Source organism: Balaenoptera physalus, assembly GCF_965194825.1.
Source record: "Balaenoptera physalus genome assembly, chromosome: 8".
Lineage (NCBI taxonomy): Eukaryota > Metazoa > Chordata > Mammalia > Artiodactyla > Balaenopteridae > Balaenoptera > Balaenoptera physalus.
This window is the reverse complement of record NC_138887.1, coordinates 109182330-109198480: the sequence shown is the minus strand read 5'-3', so window position 1 is coordinate 109198480 and position 16151 is coordinate 109182330. Positions and strand designations below refer to the sequence as shown.

Sequence of the window (16151 nt, the reverse complement as noted above, 5' to 3'; positions counted from 1 at the left end):
TCAATAATTATATCCAGATTAGGAATAAATTTATTTTCAGAAAATGAGAAGAAAAGAAAAAAATACATTTGTCTCAGAGTCTCCTGGGAATTTTGTGATAATAGTTGAACCCACAACAAATCCTCATCAAGTTCAGTAGATGCTTGACGTTTATGAGGGATTCATTCTGAGATCTTTGTAAATCCCCCAGTTTTCAAACACTGCTAGACCTCATAGTTGATTTCCCTAATCAGTCCAACAGAAGTGTAAGTGGACCAGCTAAGAGACCCCTTCCAGACCCATAATGAGAGACACTGCTGGTTGTTGACATACAGCACCCAGCATGGCTGAGCTGATATTCTGACAAGGCAGTTGGCTGGTCGGCCTCCACCAGGTTGCCTGAGACCCAGTCTTGTGCCCCAGATTACAAATCACTGTTGCATGTCATGAAACTTCATCTCATGAATAGTTGATGCTATGAACACTGATTTGTGCATATCACTCAGTGTTCCCAAAACATCTGTGTACTTTAAGATCCTGAGCTCTTTCCATTTCTTTCTTTCTTTTTTTTTCTTTCTGTTTCTTGTACAGCTACTCTAAAAAGTCCTCAAAGTTCATTATTACTCCGTCTTACTGCATTTTATTACCAGGGCTCAGAGCCCATCTTTTATTTTCCCTGTTCATTTCCTTCCTTTTGGAGGCTGATGCTTTAATAAGAGGAGCCATTACATGTTAAATAATTTATTTTGCTATTTTCTCATTTTCTGGAGAATATACAGTTTCATAATGTCATCAAGTAACTAGTTTAGGCCAATTCCAAATTTGCGATAATTGATGGATAATTATCCAGTGTGATCTTGTATTTTACATTGTCTGTCAATCAACAAAACAAAGAATGTATCCTGATAGCCTACAGGATTTCCCATACATTGCAGGTGCTGTGCTTTGCAGTGGGTCTTGTTTCCCTTATTAATTGTTTTGTATTTGAACCTTGTTGCATAGCACTTATACCAAACAGAATATTCAGACATACTCATTTTTAATCTGGAGGAATATAGAAATTATATGTATGAAATATTTGAAGAGGAAGTTATTTTCTAATAATTTGCCATAAGAGATTAAATTGTGTAAAAATTTGTAATGGAAAAAATACTAAGATATACTAGAAAAGTTACTTTTCTGACTATGTAAAATTATCAAATATGTATATGTCTAAAAATTACCAAAAGCAAAAGGAAAGTAGTACCTAGGAAGATTTACAGCAGATATGACCAAGAGGTAGTCTTATTATAGAGAATGGCTCATAAATTGATAAATGGGCAAACTGCAAAAGATAAACAGGCAAAGGACAGAAAGAAGGAATGCACAAAAGAAATGTGTGTATATCATATGAAAGTAAACATGAAAAATGTCCAGTTTTGAAAATGATTAAAGAAATGCAAATTAAAACCATGATGAGCCACCGTTTCAATCATGAAATTGTTTTTTATAATAATGTGATGTGGTAAAATTAGCATTCGGTTTCTTTATCTGTACAATGGGGATAACATTAGTACTTACCTCTTATGGTTGATGATTGAAGAAGATAACAAATGTAAAGTGCTTAAAATAGTGCATGGCATATAACAAATTTTAATAAATATTAGCTGCCATTATTATTATTATTACTATTGTATTATTTCCGGTGATGGTGTAAATCGTTAAACTTTCGGAAAGCAGCTTGGCAGTATAACTTCATGAGCCTTTGATTTGGTAAATTTGGGAATATAGGCTCCCCTCACCGAAGAAATGCAAAATACTGGAGAAAAACCACATGTACAAAGATGTTTATTGGAGCATTATTCAGAATAACAAACAACTGTGAGCTCCCTCAATACCCAGTTATAAGGGCATCAGTAGTAAACTGTACAGCTATTTAAAATGAAGAGCTCAGATAGAGCCAGAAAAAGGGAATTTAAGATTTCCTGGTTGCCTCCTATGCATTTGGTACTTGACCTATTTTATCTCTTTTAATCCTTGAAATAACACTGTGAGGTAGACTTTTTAACTTCATTTGAAAAGTGAGGCATTGAGGCTCAGCTGGAGTGATTACTGGGTGTCCAAGGTCACGGGACTTGTCAGTGGCTGAGCTGCAATGCAAACCCAGGCTTGCTCGGGGTGATGGGGCACTTGAATCATGGGGGAGCTTGTGCTGTCTCCTTAAGTGAACAAAGCAAGATACAGAATCCTGTCTGAACTACGACCTCAACTACTGTTACAATTTTAACACAAAGGTATGCTTTTCTCCCTGTGCAGCTGTCTGAACCTTTATAAGTGATGGGGAACACTGTACTGCATTTCTGTTCTTTGCAAGATTTGCTCAAACAATGTCTGTTGGGTAAACAGTACTGATAGTTCTAATAATTTTAATACTGTTATGAATCTTCAGTAACTGACAAGCACTCCTGCAGAGTACGTTTTTAAAAATGTATTTGATTAACGGAGGCCATTAATTAGGCAACTAGAGTAGGAGTGGACTTGAAGATGGAGGGGGCCACCTCCCTTATCTCTGTGAAAACCCTGAACCTTTGTGGGACCAGTCTGAGCATCACAGATGAATTAGATGATCCTAGGAGCACTTGGAAATTGGTATTTTATTTCACAGTGTTTAAAGATCTGTTTTTCCTCCCTCCGTCTGTTGAAAAGGGGTATTTCTGTATGCCAAAGTTGATGGGGGAGAAAAATACGTTGTTTAAAGCCTGGCTTTCACAGTCACACAAGGCTATAGCGAGTCTGAGTGTAGAATGAGTGCTGGAGATCATCTGTCTTTGCTATCAGTATACCTCAATGAGAAGGCTGGGTGGGTGGCTTTAAATTTTTAATTATCATATGACAAAGTTATGAAAACAATGTGAATGTAACAAAAATGTACTTTAACATTCCGAATTCACACTCTGCCTGTTAAGGAAACAAAAGCATATTGTATTTTCAGCTCCTTGTGAGTCTCAAAGCCATAAGCAAGAACCAGGTTTCAACTTCTTTGTGGCTCCAAAACCTTTCACTCCTTTTTTCTGAATAGATAAGGTCATCCTTATTTGTAGCCTCTACAGAAATGAATGGAAGGGCCCTCTGTTATGCCCTTTATTCCCAGTCCTTTGATGGCTGGCTGGGAAAATAGGAACACCACTATTAGCCACTGTATTGAAAGGAAGTAAAAGCCTGCAAACCCAGAAACTCATGGTCTGTTTTTCTTAGGAAATGTCTTCTCTGGAGGTAGAATTGGTGCCACGTTTGAGCAATGCTCGTATCCCCAGGGCGTGCTGTGGTCAGAACCGAAGTGTCTTACTGGGCAGCCTCACCCCCCTACCAGTGTTCACTGGGCCACTCACTGTGTTCCTCCAGGCTCCCAGATCCAGCACCTGACACAGGTGGGAATTGCCAGCAGAATTGGAGCTCAGCCAGTAGAAATCCAACCAGGCAGAGGCAGCCAGTATGCGGGACCAGGCTGGCCTTCGTACGGGGAGGATGAAGCCGGCCGGAGAGAGGCTGTGAGTACCTTGTGTTGGGATCGTCGTTGAGAATTCAGACATGATCACTTAGTGTAGCTGCTGTTGCTTCTGCTTGGGGGATCTCTTTTTAAAACCTACATAAAGTTTTAACTCCCCTCACTTTTTTTCCCCTTGAGTGTGTTTTCTTCTTGCAGTTTGTAGATGGTAAATTCCCTCTGACCAGAGTGGGAGAGTACTGGCATTGAAATTTGGGAAAGTATATAATTTTTCTTGAGGTAGCTTTCAGGCTTGAAGTAATGAGTTTTAAAAAATAACTTAAGAGGGCGGAGTCAACATGGTGGTGTGGGAAGACACCAAGTTAGCGTCTCCCCACAACTAGGGCACCTGCTGGCCGCTGGTGGGGGACCCTGGCGTCCAAGGAGACAGGAGAAACCCCCAAGTGAACCGGTAGGACGTGGAGGGACAGAGTGGGGAGGAGAAGTGGAGGCCAGACAGGATTGGTGCCCCTGAGGCTGGGGAGATCAGGAGGGGCAGGCGGGAGGGGCCCTCCAGGAGGTGCGGGAGAGGAGCAGAGGGCAATTGCCCTGCCCACTCGGGCATGGGGAGCCTGCTGGGCTCCCAGGTGAGGCCCCCCATCCTCTGAGACCAGGGTTGGGGGGTACGCCTGGGCCCCTTCTGTTCCTTGAGCCTAAGCCCTGCCCCCCACAGCCCCCAGGGCCTTTTCCAGCCCTGTGGGTCCTCAGCATAGGCCCTGCCCACTGCCCAAACCTAGCCCTTGCTTAGGCCCCACCCTCCACAGCCAAGGCCTTTTCGCTGTTTTTGTTTTATTTTTTCCTTTCTTGCTTTTTTTTTTTTTCTCTTCTCCCTCCTCCTCTTTCTTACTGTTGTGGTGCCATTGTACCTTCCGGTTGTTGATTCATCTATATTTTCAGTTTTATATTCTTTCTAACATATCTGTTAGTTTCCTAGTCTAATTTTATTTTTTACTTTGTTATTGTTCTCTCTCTCTTTTTCTTTTTTTTGCCACCCCACGTGGCTTGTGAGATCTTGGTTCATGAGCCGGGGACCCAGCCGAAGCTCCTGCGGTGGGAGCTCCGAGTCTGAACCACTGGACTAACAGAGAACCTCAGACCCCAGGGACTATTCATTGGAGTGAGGGCTCACGGAGGTCCTCATCTCAGCACCAAGACCCAGCTCTACCCAATAGCCTACAAACTCCAGCGTTGGAAGCCTCAGGCCAAGCAACCAGTAAGACAGGATCACAATCCCACTCATTAAAAAAAAGAAAAAAAAAATGAGACAGCAAAAAAATATGTCACAGATGAAGGAGCAAGGTAAAAACCTACAAGACCAAATAAATGAAGAGGAAATAGGCAATCTACCTGAAAAAGAATTCACAGTAATGACAGTAAAGATGATCCAGAATCTCAGAAGTAGAATGGAGGCATGGACTGAGAAAATACAAGAAATGTTTAACAAAGATCTAGAAGAACTAAAGAACAAACAAACAGATGAACAACACAATAACTGAAATGAAAAATACATTAGAAGGAATCAATAACAGAATAACTGAGGCAGAAGAACGGATACGTGAGCTGGAAGACAGGATGGTGGAAATAACTGCCGAGGAGCAGAATAAGGAAAAAAGAATGGAAAGAAGACATTCTCAGAGACCTCTGGGACAACACTAAACGCACCAACATTCGAATTATAGGGGTCCCAGAAGAAGAAGAGAAAAAGAAAGGGTCTAAGAAAATATTTGAAGAGATTATAGTTGAAACTTCCCTAACATGGGGAAGGAAATAGTCACCCAAGTCCAGGAAGCACAGAGTCCCATACAGGATAAACCCTAGGAAAAACGCACCAAGACACATATTAATCAAACTAACAAAAATTAAATTCAAAGAAAAAATATTAAAAGCAGCAAGGGAAAAACAAAAAATAACTTATAAAGGAACCCCCATAAGGTTATCAGCTGATTTTTTAGCAGAAACTATGCAGGCCAGAAGGGAGTGGCAGGATATACTTAAAGTGATGAAAGAGAAAAACCTACAATCAAGATTGCTCTGCCCAGCAAGGTTCTCATTCAGATTCGATGGAGAAATCAAAAGCTTTTCAGACAAGCAAAAGCTAAGAGAATTCAGCACCACCAAACCAGCTTTACAACAAATGCTAAAGAAACTTCTCTAGGCGGGAAACACAAGAAGAAAAGGACCTACAAAAACAAACCCAAAACAATTAAGAAAATGGTAATAGGAATATACATATATTATACATATCGATAATCACCTTGAAAGTAAATGGATTAAATGCCCCAACCAAAAGACACAGATACAAAAACAAGACCCATATAAAATGGGTCTGAATGGATACAAAAACAAGACCTATATATATGCTGTCTACAAGAGATCCACTTCAGACCTAGGGACACATACAGACTGAAGGTGAAGGGATGGAAAAAGGTATTCCATGCAAATGGAAATCAAAAGAAAGCTAGAATAGCAATACTCGTATCCGATAAAATAGACTTTAAAATAAAGACTATTACAAGACAGAGAAGGACACTACATAATGATCAAAGGATCAATCCAAGAAGAAGATAAAACAATTATAAACGTTTATACACCCAATATAGGAGCACCTCAATACATAAGGCAAATGCTAACAACCATGAAAGGAAAAACCAACAGTAGCACAATAATAGTAGGGGACTTTAACATGCCACTTAACACCAATGGACAGATCATCCAAACAGAAAATAAGGAAACACAAGCTTTAAATGACACAATAGACCAGAGATTTAATTGATATTTATAGAACATTTCACCCCAAAGTGGCAGAATACACTTTCTTCTCAAGTGCACATGGAACATTCTCAGGATAGATCACATCTTGAGTCACAAATCAAGTCTCGGAAAATTTAAGAAAATTGAAATCGTATCAAGCATGTTTTCTGACCACAATGCTATGAGATTGGAAATCAGTTACAGGGAAAAAACTGTAAAAAACACAAATACATGGAGGCTAAACAGTGCTCTACTAAATAACCAAGAGATCATTGAAGAAATCAAAGAAGAAGTAAAAAAAAATACATAGAAACAAATGACAATGAAAACACAACAACCCAAAACCTATGGGACACAGCAAAAGCAGTTCTAAGAGGGAAGTTTATAGCAATTCAATCTCACCTCAAGAAACAAGAAAAATCTCAAATAAACAATCCACCCCTACACTTAAAACAACTAGAGGAAGAACAAAGAAAACCCAAAGTCAGTAGAAGGAAAGAAATCATAAAAATAAGAGCAGAAATAAATGAAATAGAAACAAAGAAAACAATAGCAAAGATCAATAAAACTAAAAGCTGGTTCTTTGAGAAGATAAACAAAATTGATAAGCCATTAGCCAGACTCATCAAGAAAAAGAGGGAGAGGACTCAAATCAATAAAATTAGAAATGAAAAAGGAGAAGTTACAACAGACACCGCAGAAATACAAAGCATCCTAAGAGACTACTACAAGCAACTCTATGCCAATAAAGTGGACAACCTGGAAGAAATGGACAAATTCTTAGAAAGGTATAACCTTCCAAGACTGAACCAGGAAGAAACAGAAAATATGAACAGACCAATCACAAGTAATGAAATTGAAACTGTGATTAAAAATCTTCCAACAAACAAAAGTCCAGGACCAGATGGCTTCACAGGTGAATTCTATCAAACATTTAGAGAAGAGCTAACACCCATCCTTCTCAAACTCTTCCAAAAAATTGCAGAGGAAGGGACACTCCCAAACTCATTCTATGAGGCCACCATCACCCTGATACCAAAACCAGACAAAGATACTACAAAAAAAGAAAATTACAGACCAATATCACTGATGAATATAGATGCAAAAATCCTCAACAAAATACTAGCAAACAGAATCCAACAACACATTAAAAGGATCATACACCACGATCAAGTGGGATTTATCCCAGGGATGCAAGGATTCTTCAGTATACACAAATCAATCAGTGTGATACACCATATTAACAAATTGAAGAAGAAAAACCACATGATCATCTCAATAGATGCAGAAAAAGCTTTTGACAAAATTCAGTTCAAAATTCATTTATGATAAAAACTCTCCAGAAAGTGGGCATAGAGGGAACCTACCTCAACATAATAAAGGCCGGATATGACAAACCCACAACAAGCATCATACTCAGTGGTGAAAAACTGAAAGCATTTCCACTAAGATCTGGAGCAAGACAAGGATGACCACTCTTGACACTCTTCTTCAACATAGTTTTGGAAGTCCTAGCCACGGCCATCAGAGAAGAAAAAGAAATAAAAGGAATACAAATTGGAAAAGAAGAAGTAAAACTGTCACTGTTTGCCGATGACATGATACTATACATAGAAAATCCTAAAGATGCCACCAGAAGACTACTAGAACTAATCAATGAATTTGGGAAGGTTGCAGGATACAAAATTAATGCATAGAAATCTCTGGCATTCCTATACACCAACAATGAAAAATCAGAGAAATTAAGGAAACAATCCCGTTTACCATCACAACCAAAAAAAATAAAATACCTAGGAATACACCTGCCTAAGGAGGTGAAAGACTTGTACTCATAAAACTATAAAACACTGATGAAAGAAATCAAAGATGACATAAACAGATGGAGAAATATACCATGTTCTTACATTGGAAGAATCAATATTGTGAAAATGACTATACTACCCAAACCAATCTACAGATTCAGTTCAATCCCTATCAAACTACCAATGGCATTCTTCACAGAATTAGAACAAAAAATTATACAATTCGTATGGAAACATAAAAGACCCCGAATAGCCAAAGCAATCTTGAGAAAGAAAAATGGAGTTGGAGAAATCAGGCTCCTTGACTTCAAACAATACCACAAAGCTACAGTAATCAAGATAGTGTGGTACTGGCACAAAAACAGAAATATAGATTAACGGTACAGGATAGAATGCCCAGAGATGAACCCACATACACATGGGCACCTAATTTACGACAAGGGAGGCAAGAACATACAGTGGAGAAAGTACAGCCTCTTCAATAAGTGGTGCTGGGAAAACTGGACAGCTACATATAAAAGAATGAAATTAGAACACCACCTGACACCATACACAAAAACAGACTCCAAATGAATTAAAGACCTAAGTATAAGACCAGACACTATAAAACTCTTAGAGGAAAACATAGGAAAAACACTCTTTGACATAAACCACAGCAAGATCTTTTTTGACCCACCTCTTAGAGAAATGGAAATAAAAATAAACAAATGGGACTTAATTAAACGTAAAAGCTTTTGCACAGCAAAGGAAACCATAAACAAGATGAAAAGACAACCCTCAGAATGGGAGAAAATATTTGCAAATGAAACAACAGACAAAGGATTATCTCCAAAATATACAAACAGTTCATGGAGCTCAATATCAAAAAAACAGACAATCCAATTAAAACAATGGATGGAAGACCTAAATAGACATTTCACCAAGGAAGACATACAGATGGCCAAGAGGCATGTGAAAAAATGCTCAACATCACTAATCATTAGAGAAATGCAAATCAAAACTACAATGAGGTATCACCTCACACCAGTCAGAATGGCCATCATCAAAAAATCTACAAACAATAAATGCTGGAGAGGGTGTGGAGAAAAGGGAACCCTCCTGCACTGTTGGTGGGAATGTAAATTGATACAACCACTATGGAAAACAGTATGGAGGTTCCTTAAAAAACTAAAAATAGAACTACCATATGACCCAGCAATCCCACTACTGGGCATATACCCTGAGAAAACCATAAATCAAAAAGAGTCATGTACCACAGTGTTCATTGCAGCACTATTTACAATAGCCAGAACATGGAAGCAACCTAAGTGTCCATCGACAGATGAATGGATAAAGAAGATGTGGCACATATATACAACGGAGTATTACTCAGCCATAAAAAGAAACGAAATTGAGTTATTTGTAGTGAGGTGGATGGACCTAGAGTCTGTCATACAGAGTGAAGTAAGTCAGAAAGAGAAAAACAAATATTGTGTGCTAACACATATGTATAGAATCAAAAAAAATGATGCTGATGAACCTAGTTGCAGGGCAGGAATAAAGATGTAGACATAGAGAATGGACTTGAGGACACAGGGTGGGAGAGCAAAGCTGGGGCGAAGTGAGAGTGGCATTGACATATATACACTACCGAATGTAAAACAGTTAGCCTAGTGGGAAGCAGCAGCATAGCACAGGGAGATCAGCTTGGTGCTTTGCGATGACCTAGAGGGGTGGGATAGGGAGGATGGGAGGGAGACGCAAGAGGGAGGGGATATGGGGACATGTGTATGCATATGGCTGATTCGCTTTGTTGTACAACAGAAACTAACAGTATTGTGAAGCAATTATACTCCAATAAAGATCCATTAAAAAAAACTTAAAAATAATAAAAGCAATATTCATTATGGAAAATCTGCACAGAGGCCTAAGAAACAGTTACTTTTCCTACCATTTTTTTCAATTATGGTAAAATACATGTAACATAAAATTTACCGTTTGAACCATTTTTAAGTGTACACCTCAGTGGTTTTAAATACGTTCGTAATATTATGCAACCATCCCACCATCCATCTCCATAGCTCATTTCATCTGAAAAACTGAAACTCTATACCCATTAAACCCAAACTCACCATTCGCCGTTCCCCCCAGCTCCAGGCAACCACCATCCTACTTTCTGTCTCTGTAATTTTGACCTTTAAGGAGTGTGTTTGAACCTATAAAATCTGGACTTGATCTTTGGTGTGATCACTGTATAAATATTCATGATCTCACATACCTCCTTGCTCACCATTTGAGCTTTATTGTGGGTTTGTTAATGTCATTTCCATTATAACCACCGTGAGTAGATGCCTTTGCCATAAGCAAACTGTTTGGGGCATTGCAATGCATAAGTCATCTTTTGGAGGCTTCTTATCACTGTGGTCACTCCTTGATAAGAATGGAATCAATATGGGCACTGGTAATTTCTACAAATGCTTTCATTTTTTCTCAAGAATTTCATACTGAAGGGGATTAAATTAATGAATTTGAAAACACAAACCAAAATAATATTTTTTGTTTTATCCTTATCACTGCCTCAACTTTCGTTGCACTTACATGCTTTTCCAGCAGATACACTAAATTCCCTTTGTGACTAGATGCTTTTACTCAGTGGAAAGAAATTAACTTTAGAATATAATGTTCCCCTGAAAGATACATGGCTATCCTTATAGTCTCAGGTCTCTGCTTTACATTTGCTGACATTTTGCTTTTTCTGTGCCCAGCTTAGTTTCATGAGGTGTTCTGGGTTTTCCCGTCAAATCCGACATGCACTTTCAGAGGGCCTCTTGGTCATGATTTGGAGAAGTGAAATGTAGAAGTTTTTCTAGGGCTTGACTGTCATGTTGACCAGGCTATCAGGTTGCTCTTCGCACAAGTGAAACCACAGACATAGTGTGTGAGTGTGTGTGTGTGTGTGTGTGTGTGTATGTATGAAAAGAGAGATTTTTTTCACTGAAAAAATATGGAAAAAAATCACTGAAAAGTATGATTCTTGTCAAAGGAATGCTCAATCTCTATTTTGCCAACGCCAGCAAAACTATTGTACGTTTTAGCGCAGATAGCTTTTTAAAGAAAAGGCTCTACAGGGCACTGCTATACAGGCACACGGACAGATAGGATGGAAGATGACTCTGAGATCTCGTTGCTGCCCCGTGGGCCCGGCCTGTGTTCTCATCGTGCCTTCCTTGGGCTCTGGACTCGGAGCAAAGGCAGTTGCTGTCCCCGTCGGTCCGTCTGCCAGTACGTGCTTATCCCTCTGAGCAGACATCTTCCTCCGACCCTCCCGTCCGTGGGCTGCTCTGGCCTCCCTCTCTGTCCAGCTCTGCAGGGCCCTTCCTGGTTCCCTAGCAGCCCACTCACTTCCACACACGGCAGCGTAGGGATTAGCCAGTGAGGCCGACTGCACATTCATTCTTTCTGTCTGTCTTTAAGCAAGTGTTTATAGGCCCTTGCTTTTTGGTTTTTTAAAAATATTTATTTATTTAGGCTGGGCCGGGTCTTAGTTGCGGCATGTGGACTCTTAGTTGTGGCATGCGTACTCTTAGTTGTGGCATGTGAACTGTTAGTTGCAGCATGCATGCGGGATCTTGTTCCCCAGCCAGGGATCGAACCAGGGCCCCCTGCATTGGGAGCACGCAGTCTTACCCACTAGACCACCAGAGAAGTCCCTAGGCCCTTGTTAAGTTCATGGGCTTCTTCATGGTACTGCTCTCCCTCGAGCAATTTGTCTGCAGTTACTTCTCTCCATTCCTGTCCAGGGAGGCTGAGTTGTCGCGTGGGAGACGGGCGGAGCACGTCCAATGCCAGTTTGCATCTGATCTTCCCTCCTGTTTTCACGTGGGAAGTACAGTAACGTTTGCCATGTTTTTCAGACACACGTGCTCGGACATCAGGAGTATTCGTCACCGCTGTTCCAGGTGCAAAGGACTTCAGGGCGGGAGCCCTTGGCTCCTGCTGGGAACCTCCCGCACAGGGGGCTGCCGGGCGCCGGGCTGGCCTACCCTACCAGCTCCACGGAAGACCTCCAGCCCGGCCACTCCTCAGCCTCTCTCATCAAAGCTATCCGCGAGGAGCTTCTCCGGCTCTCCCAGAAGCAGACCACCGTGCAGAACTTCCACAGCTGATTGGCCTCACCTTGCAGATTTGCCAAGTATCCGCTTCCCGTGGAAGCAAGACTGAAAGGAAATCAACTGAGCAGGTGTTTGTAAGAGGACAAGCATCTCCTGGGCTAAGGGCCCAAGTAAGGGAACAAGTTGCAATTTTAAAAGATGCCATAAGTCACGTGACAGCTCATGATGCTTTTAATACGTTGGCAATTTTGTGACCACCTGGGTTCAGTTGAAATTTATGTACTTTTGGCCAAAAGCCAGCAGCACTTCACGAAAGACAAACCACGATTCTAAGCTAATGAAATTACTAAGTTAGTCTCTTTTTTAAAGGTGAAAGGTGAAAATGTGTAGATGGTGTAGGGATTAAAGGAATCTAGTGTTTCCGTGGGAAGATGTGATTCAGACTGGTTTGTACAATGAACCTGCTGCTTTGTTTTCTGAGAAAAGAGATTTGAAGACATTCACAACTTAATTTTCCTCTTTTCCTCCATAGGAACTTACTTTAATAGTAATATTAACAACATGAATACTAAGACTATTTGGGAATTTAAAAAGCTACTAGTGAGAAACCAAATGATAGATCGTAGAGCCTGATGATTCCAAACGAAGCCATCAGCTGCATTTTCCTTCTACTTCTGGTGCTACAGCTCCAAGAGCCCTTCACCTCGTCTGTGAAATGCAACTTTGGCTTTCTCAATGGAAGGATATGTGGAAGGTTTCATTTTGTTCTAGAAAGGGAAAAAAAAAAAAAAAAAGCCTCCCAAAATGGAAAAAGCTTAATATTTATTTGGTTATTCAAAATACATATCAAAGTTTAGATTTACATTCTTAATTGTATTTGTGGTTTGTGAATCGGACACATGCAACTGCCCATTGCGTCTCATTTGAGTACATGTCTTCATCCAGGCCAGGCCTAAAGAATGAGGCTTTCAGGAGGTCCTAATGAATCCTTGCACTTTGCTGATGAGTTGCTCCCAAATTATGTTTGAATGAGAAATCTTACATAAGCAAAAATGGTCTGTCAGAATTCCTAGGACCGCTGAATGGTTGGATGGTTATCCATGGATGCATTCATGGTAATCACATTCCCTGTGTCCGAGACCTGGAAATGAAACCGAGTTCTGTTCAGCCTCTTCGTAATGAGTCAAGAAAGGAAAGAAGAGCTTTGAGACCACGAGGGAGAAAAAATGTTGCTTCTAGTTTCTGATTTTATTGTCCCCGACTCCGTCTAGTGACTGTTAAAACCGTCTTTGGGCCCAAGAGAGGGGTCCTTCCACTTGAGATTGACCCCTGAAGCAAACATTTCTCCCCTTCCCAAAGTGTAGTAAGGAATAGAGTAACAAGGGCTGTTCTGTTTTCTGGGACCCGAGTGAAATGAAGAAGAAAAACAGACTTAGATAACAAATTTCCGTGAATCCTTTTTTAGTAGATCAACTAATATCTTTAATTAAACATCAGATACACGGGCGGAATTTGGGGTTCTGACTGCTCAAAATCTGTGCAACTGTGTGAAATTTTAAGAACCCTGAAGCAGCTAAAATAGGTTCCTAAAGTGTAATCATTGGGTTTCAGAGTCATGTTTCAGCCCTTCCTTAATTAAGCCTGTTGTGTAGACTCAGAGTCTCACAATCCAGGGAAAGTTGGTTCTGGGAAATTAAAATGTAGCCATTGTTCATCTTTGCACCTCTGAAAAAGGGGGAGTGCAGGAGGACAAGTCTCTTGAGAACGCTAAATAAAGGAATGGGAACCCCTTTTTAGGCGACCCTCACAGGCTCCAAAGAGTGGGGGAGAGAAGACCCCGATCTGGGCTTGATTTCTCACCTCTTGGTCTTGGTTTAATACCAGACTTGCCCAGAGTGGAGATTCTCCTTGCATGTCATTCAAAAATACCAGGTTTCTTGAATGTGTAATTAAGAATTTCAGAGATCCAAGCAGCATTTTATGACGGACACCTTACGGTGAATTCAGATTGAGTGCCAGCTGCTGGGGTAAATGCTGGCCCCTCTCCTCCCATTCTTCTCATTGTCCTAAGTGTTCACACGCAGATTGTACGAACATGATTACCTCCTTAGTACATGGCAGAAACGGGCCTCTGTTTTAAACAGGGCTGCAGTAGCAGTTTTGATGCCTTTCAAAGTAGCATAAGGGGAGTCTACCTGTATTTTTCTTCTTAGAACCGATACACTTTTAAACCGACGTCAAGACCAAAGATGACGTGTAATAAACAGCCGGTGATGTGTGGTGGGTGTGAGCAGGCCGGTGGGATCCCCGGCACTCTTGCGTTGGCCATAAAGCCTACTCAGTTTGCACTCAGTTTGACCGTCACGAGGCTCAGAACAGACTAGCTGTCGTGGGGAGCATCACTCAGTGAATGGGATCGACGTAACGAGAGGTCCTCGTGGCAGTCACGCGTGGCTCTGGAGTTCCATTTATTGAAAGACCACAAAAGGAAAAGTTAAATGTTACGTCTGTTCTTTTTTCCTCTTTGAAAAGTTCTAGTGGTAATAACAAGAGCTATAAATTTGAGTCAGAGTTTTAGAGAAGATTGTTTGGAGAAATGATCATTTTCGGAATCTACACAGTCACTCACTGGCTGTGTCAGGTCCCTTCTCTGAGCCTCATTTTCTGCATCAGCCAAACGAGAACAGGCCTCCCCTGCCCGCCCCCCAGGAAATTTCTCATTGAGAGAATCAGATGTGGTCACATGTGCAAACGTCCCTTGAGGAGGGAGCACAAAGCACTGTGAGAATGTACACGATACCTGTGTGATTGCGGTGGGATGGGTGATCTGATCTGCTGTGGCCTCCCAGTGAGCGAGTCCACGTGGAGGTAACCAGAGCAAAACTAGAGGCCCCGTGTGACTCCGCTTCCTCTCTCCTGCTTTGCTTTAAATTCACTTCCTTCACCGTTAACTTTCAATCATCATGCAACTTTCTGCTCCTGATTTTCTGCTGTTGCTGGCACCAAATAAATCAGTAGGAGCCCCGCCTTCTGAGATCTTAGAATCTGAATCAGACAATGCCCATGGCTGTAAAAGATGGAAGGAAAGGAAGAATAACGTGGTTTAAACATCAGTAAGATTCACTGAAAGTACACAAGTGCATTAGGCACTCAGAAGGAGGAATGGAAGTTGCACCTAGGGAAACAGTGGGATCTTGGGGAGAACTCAATGTCAGAAGCTACTTTAAGGAAGACAGGAGCTTCCCAGGCGCATGGTGAGATGGTGTGGGAAGAGCCAGATGGAGAAAGTGGGTGAAGCTGCCGTTGAAAATAACCTTGATCCTGATCCGCTCCAATATGGGGACGAAATCCCTAACTGCACGGTTGAGGGAGTTTTATAAGAGGAGGAAGTGATGCTATGAGGATACATTTGCAGGAATACAGCGAGAAAATGACCAGGCTTGGGAAGAAGGTCGGCGGAGGAAGAGATCTGTTCTGAAGGGGAGGGGAGAGTCCCAGGAACTGCTGGATGACCAATGTCAAGTGTGAAAATAGACTTCCACCGAGGTCTACTGCTTAGAGCAGATCTCAAGGGTCAGCCACTCGGCCACATTTAATCCTTTGTGGAGCATAGTGGGTTATAAATAAATATATTTGACTTCTTTGCAGCTACCTACACATTTTCCTCCAGATTATACTTAATTTCAGAGCATGTTTTCATTTTGGTGGTATGTGGCTTTTGAGCAGCAGACTAAGCTGTTTTTTTGCCAACCAGATTTTTCAGGGCAAGAGGCCTGTGATGCAGGGCACAGGTGAAGGGACACCTGGAGGCTTCGGGCTGAAACAGGTAATTCTGTGCTTTATGAGCCTCCTGTTGAACTGTGTACAGGGTCAGTGTTTACTGCGTTTGCACAACTTAGTGCTCCAGTGACCAAACCAGTCACTTGGACCCTGATTTGCATTTGCAGTACTTCAGGAGTTAATCATTAAATACACTTCTCTATCCCTCTCATGTGAGATTCCTAG

At 41.2% G+C, this 16151-nt stretch overlaps 1 protein-coding gene across 2 annotated transcripts in view; it reads left to right on the top strand.

Moving 5' to 3' along the window:
• Window positions 1-13008, top strand: part of KIAA1549 — a 142849-nt gene extending 129841 nt beyond the window's left edge. For both annotated transcript variants that reach the window (XM_082472857.1, XM_082472856.1), the window contains exons 19-20: window positions 3361-3506; window positions 11949-13008. In XM_082472857.1, the coding sequence (XP_082328983.1) occupies window positions 3361-3506; window positions 11949-12200 (398 nt within the window). In that variant the 3' untranslated portion in view covers window positions 12201-13008. The remainder of the gene's footprint in view (window positions 1-3360; window positions 3507-11948) is intronic.
• Window positions 13009-16151: the final 3143 nt, after the last annotated feature.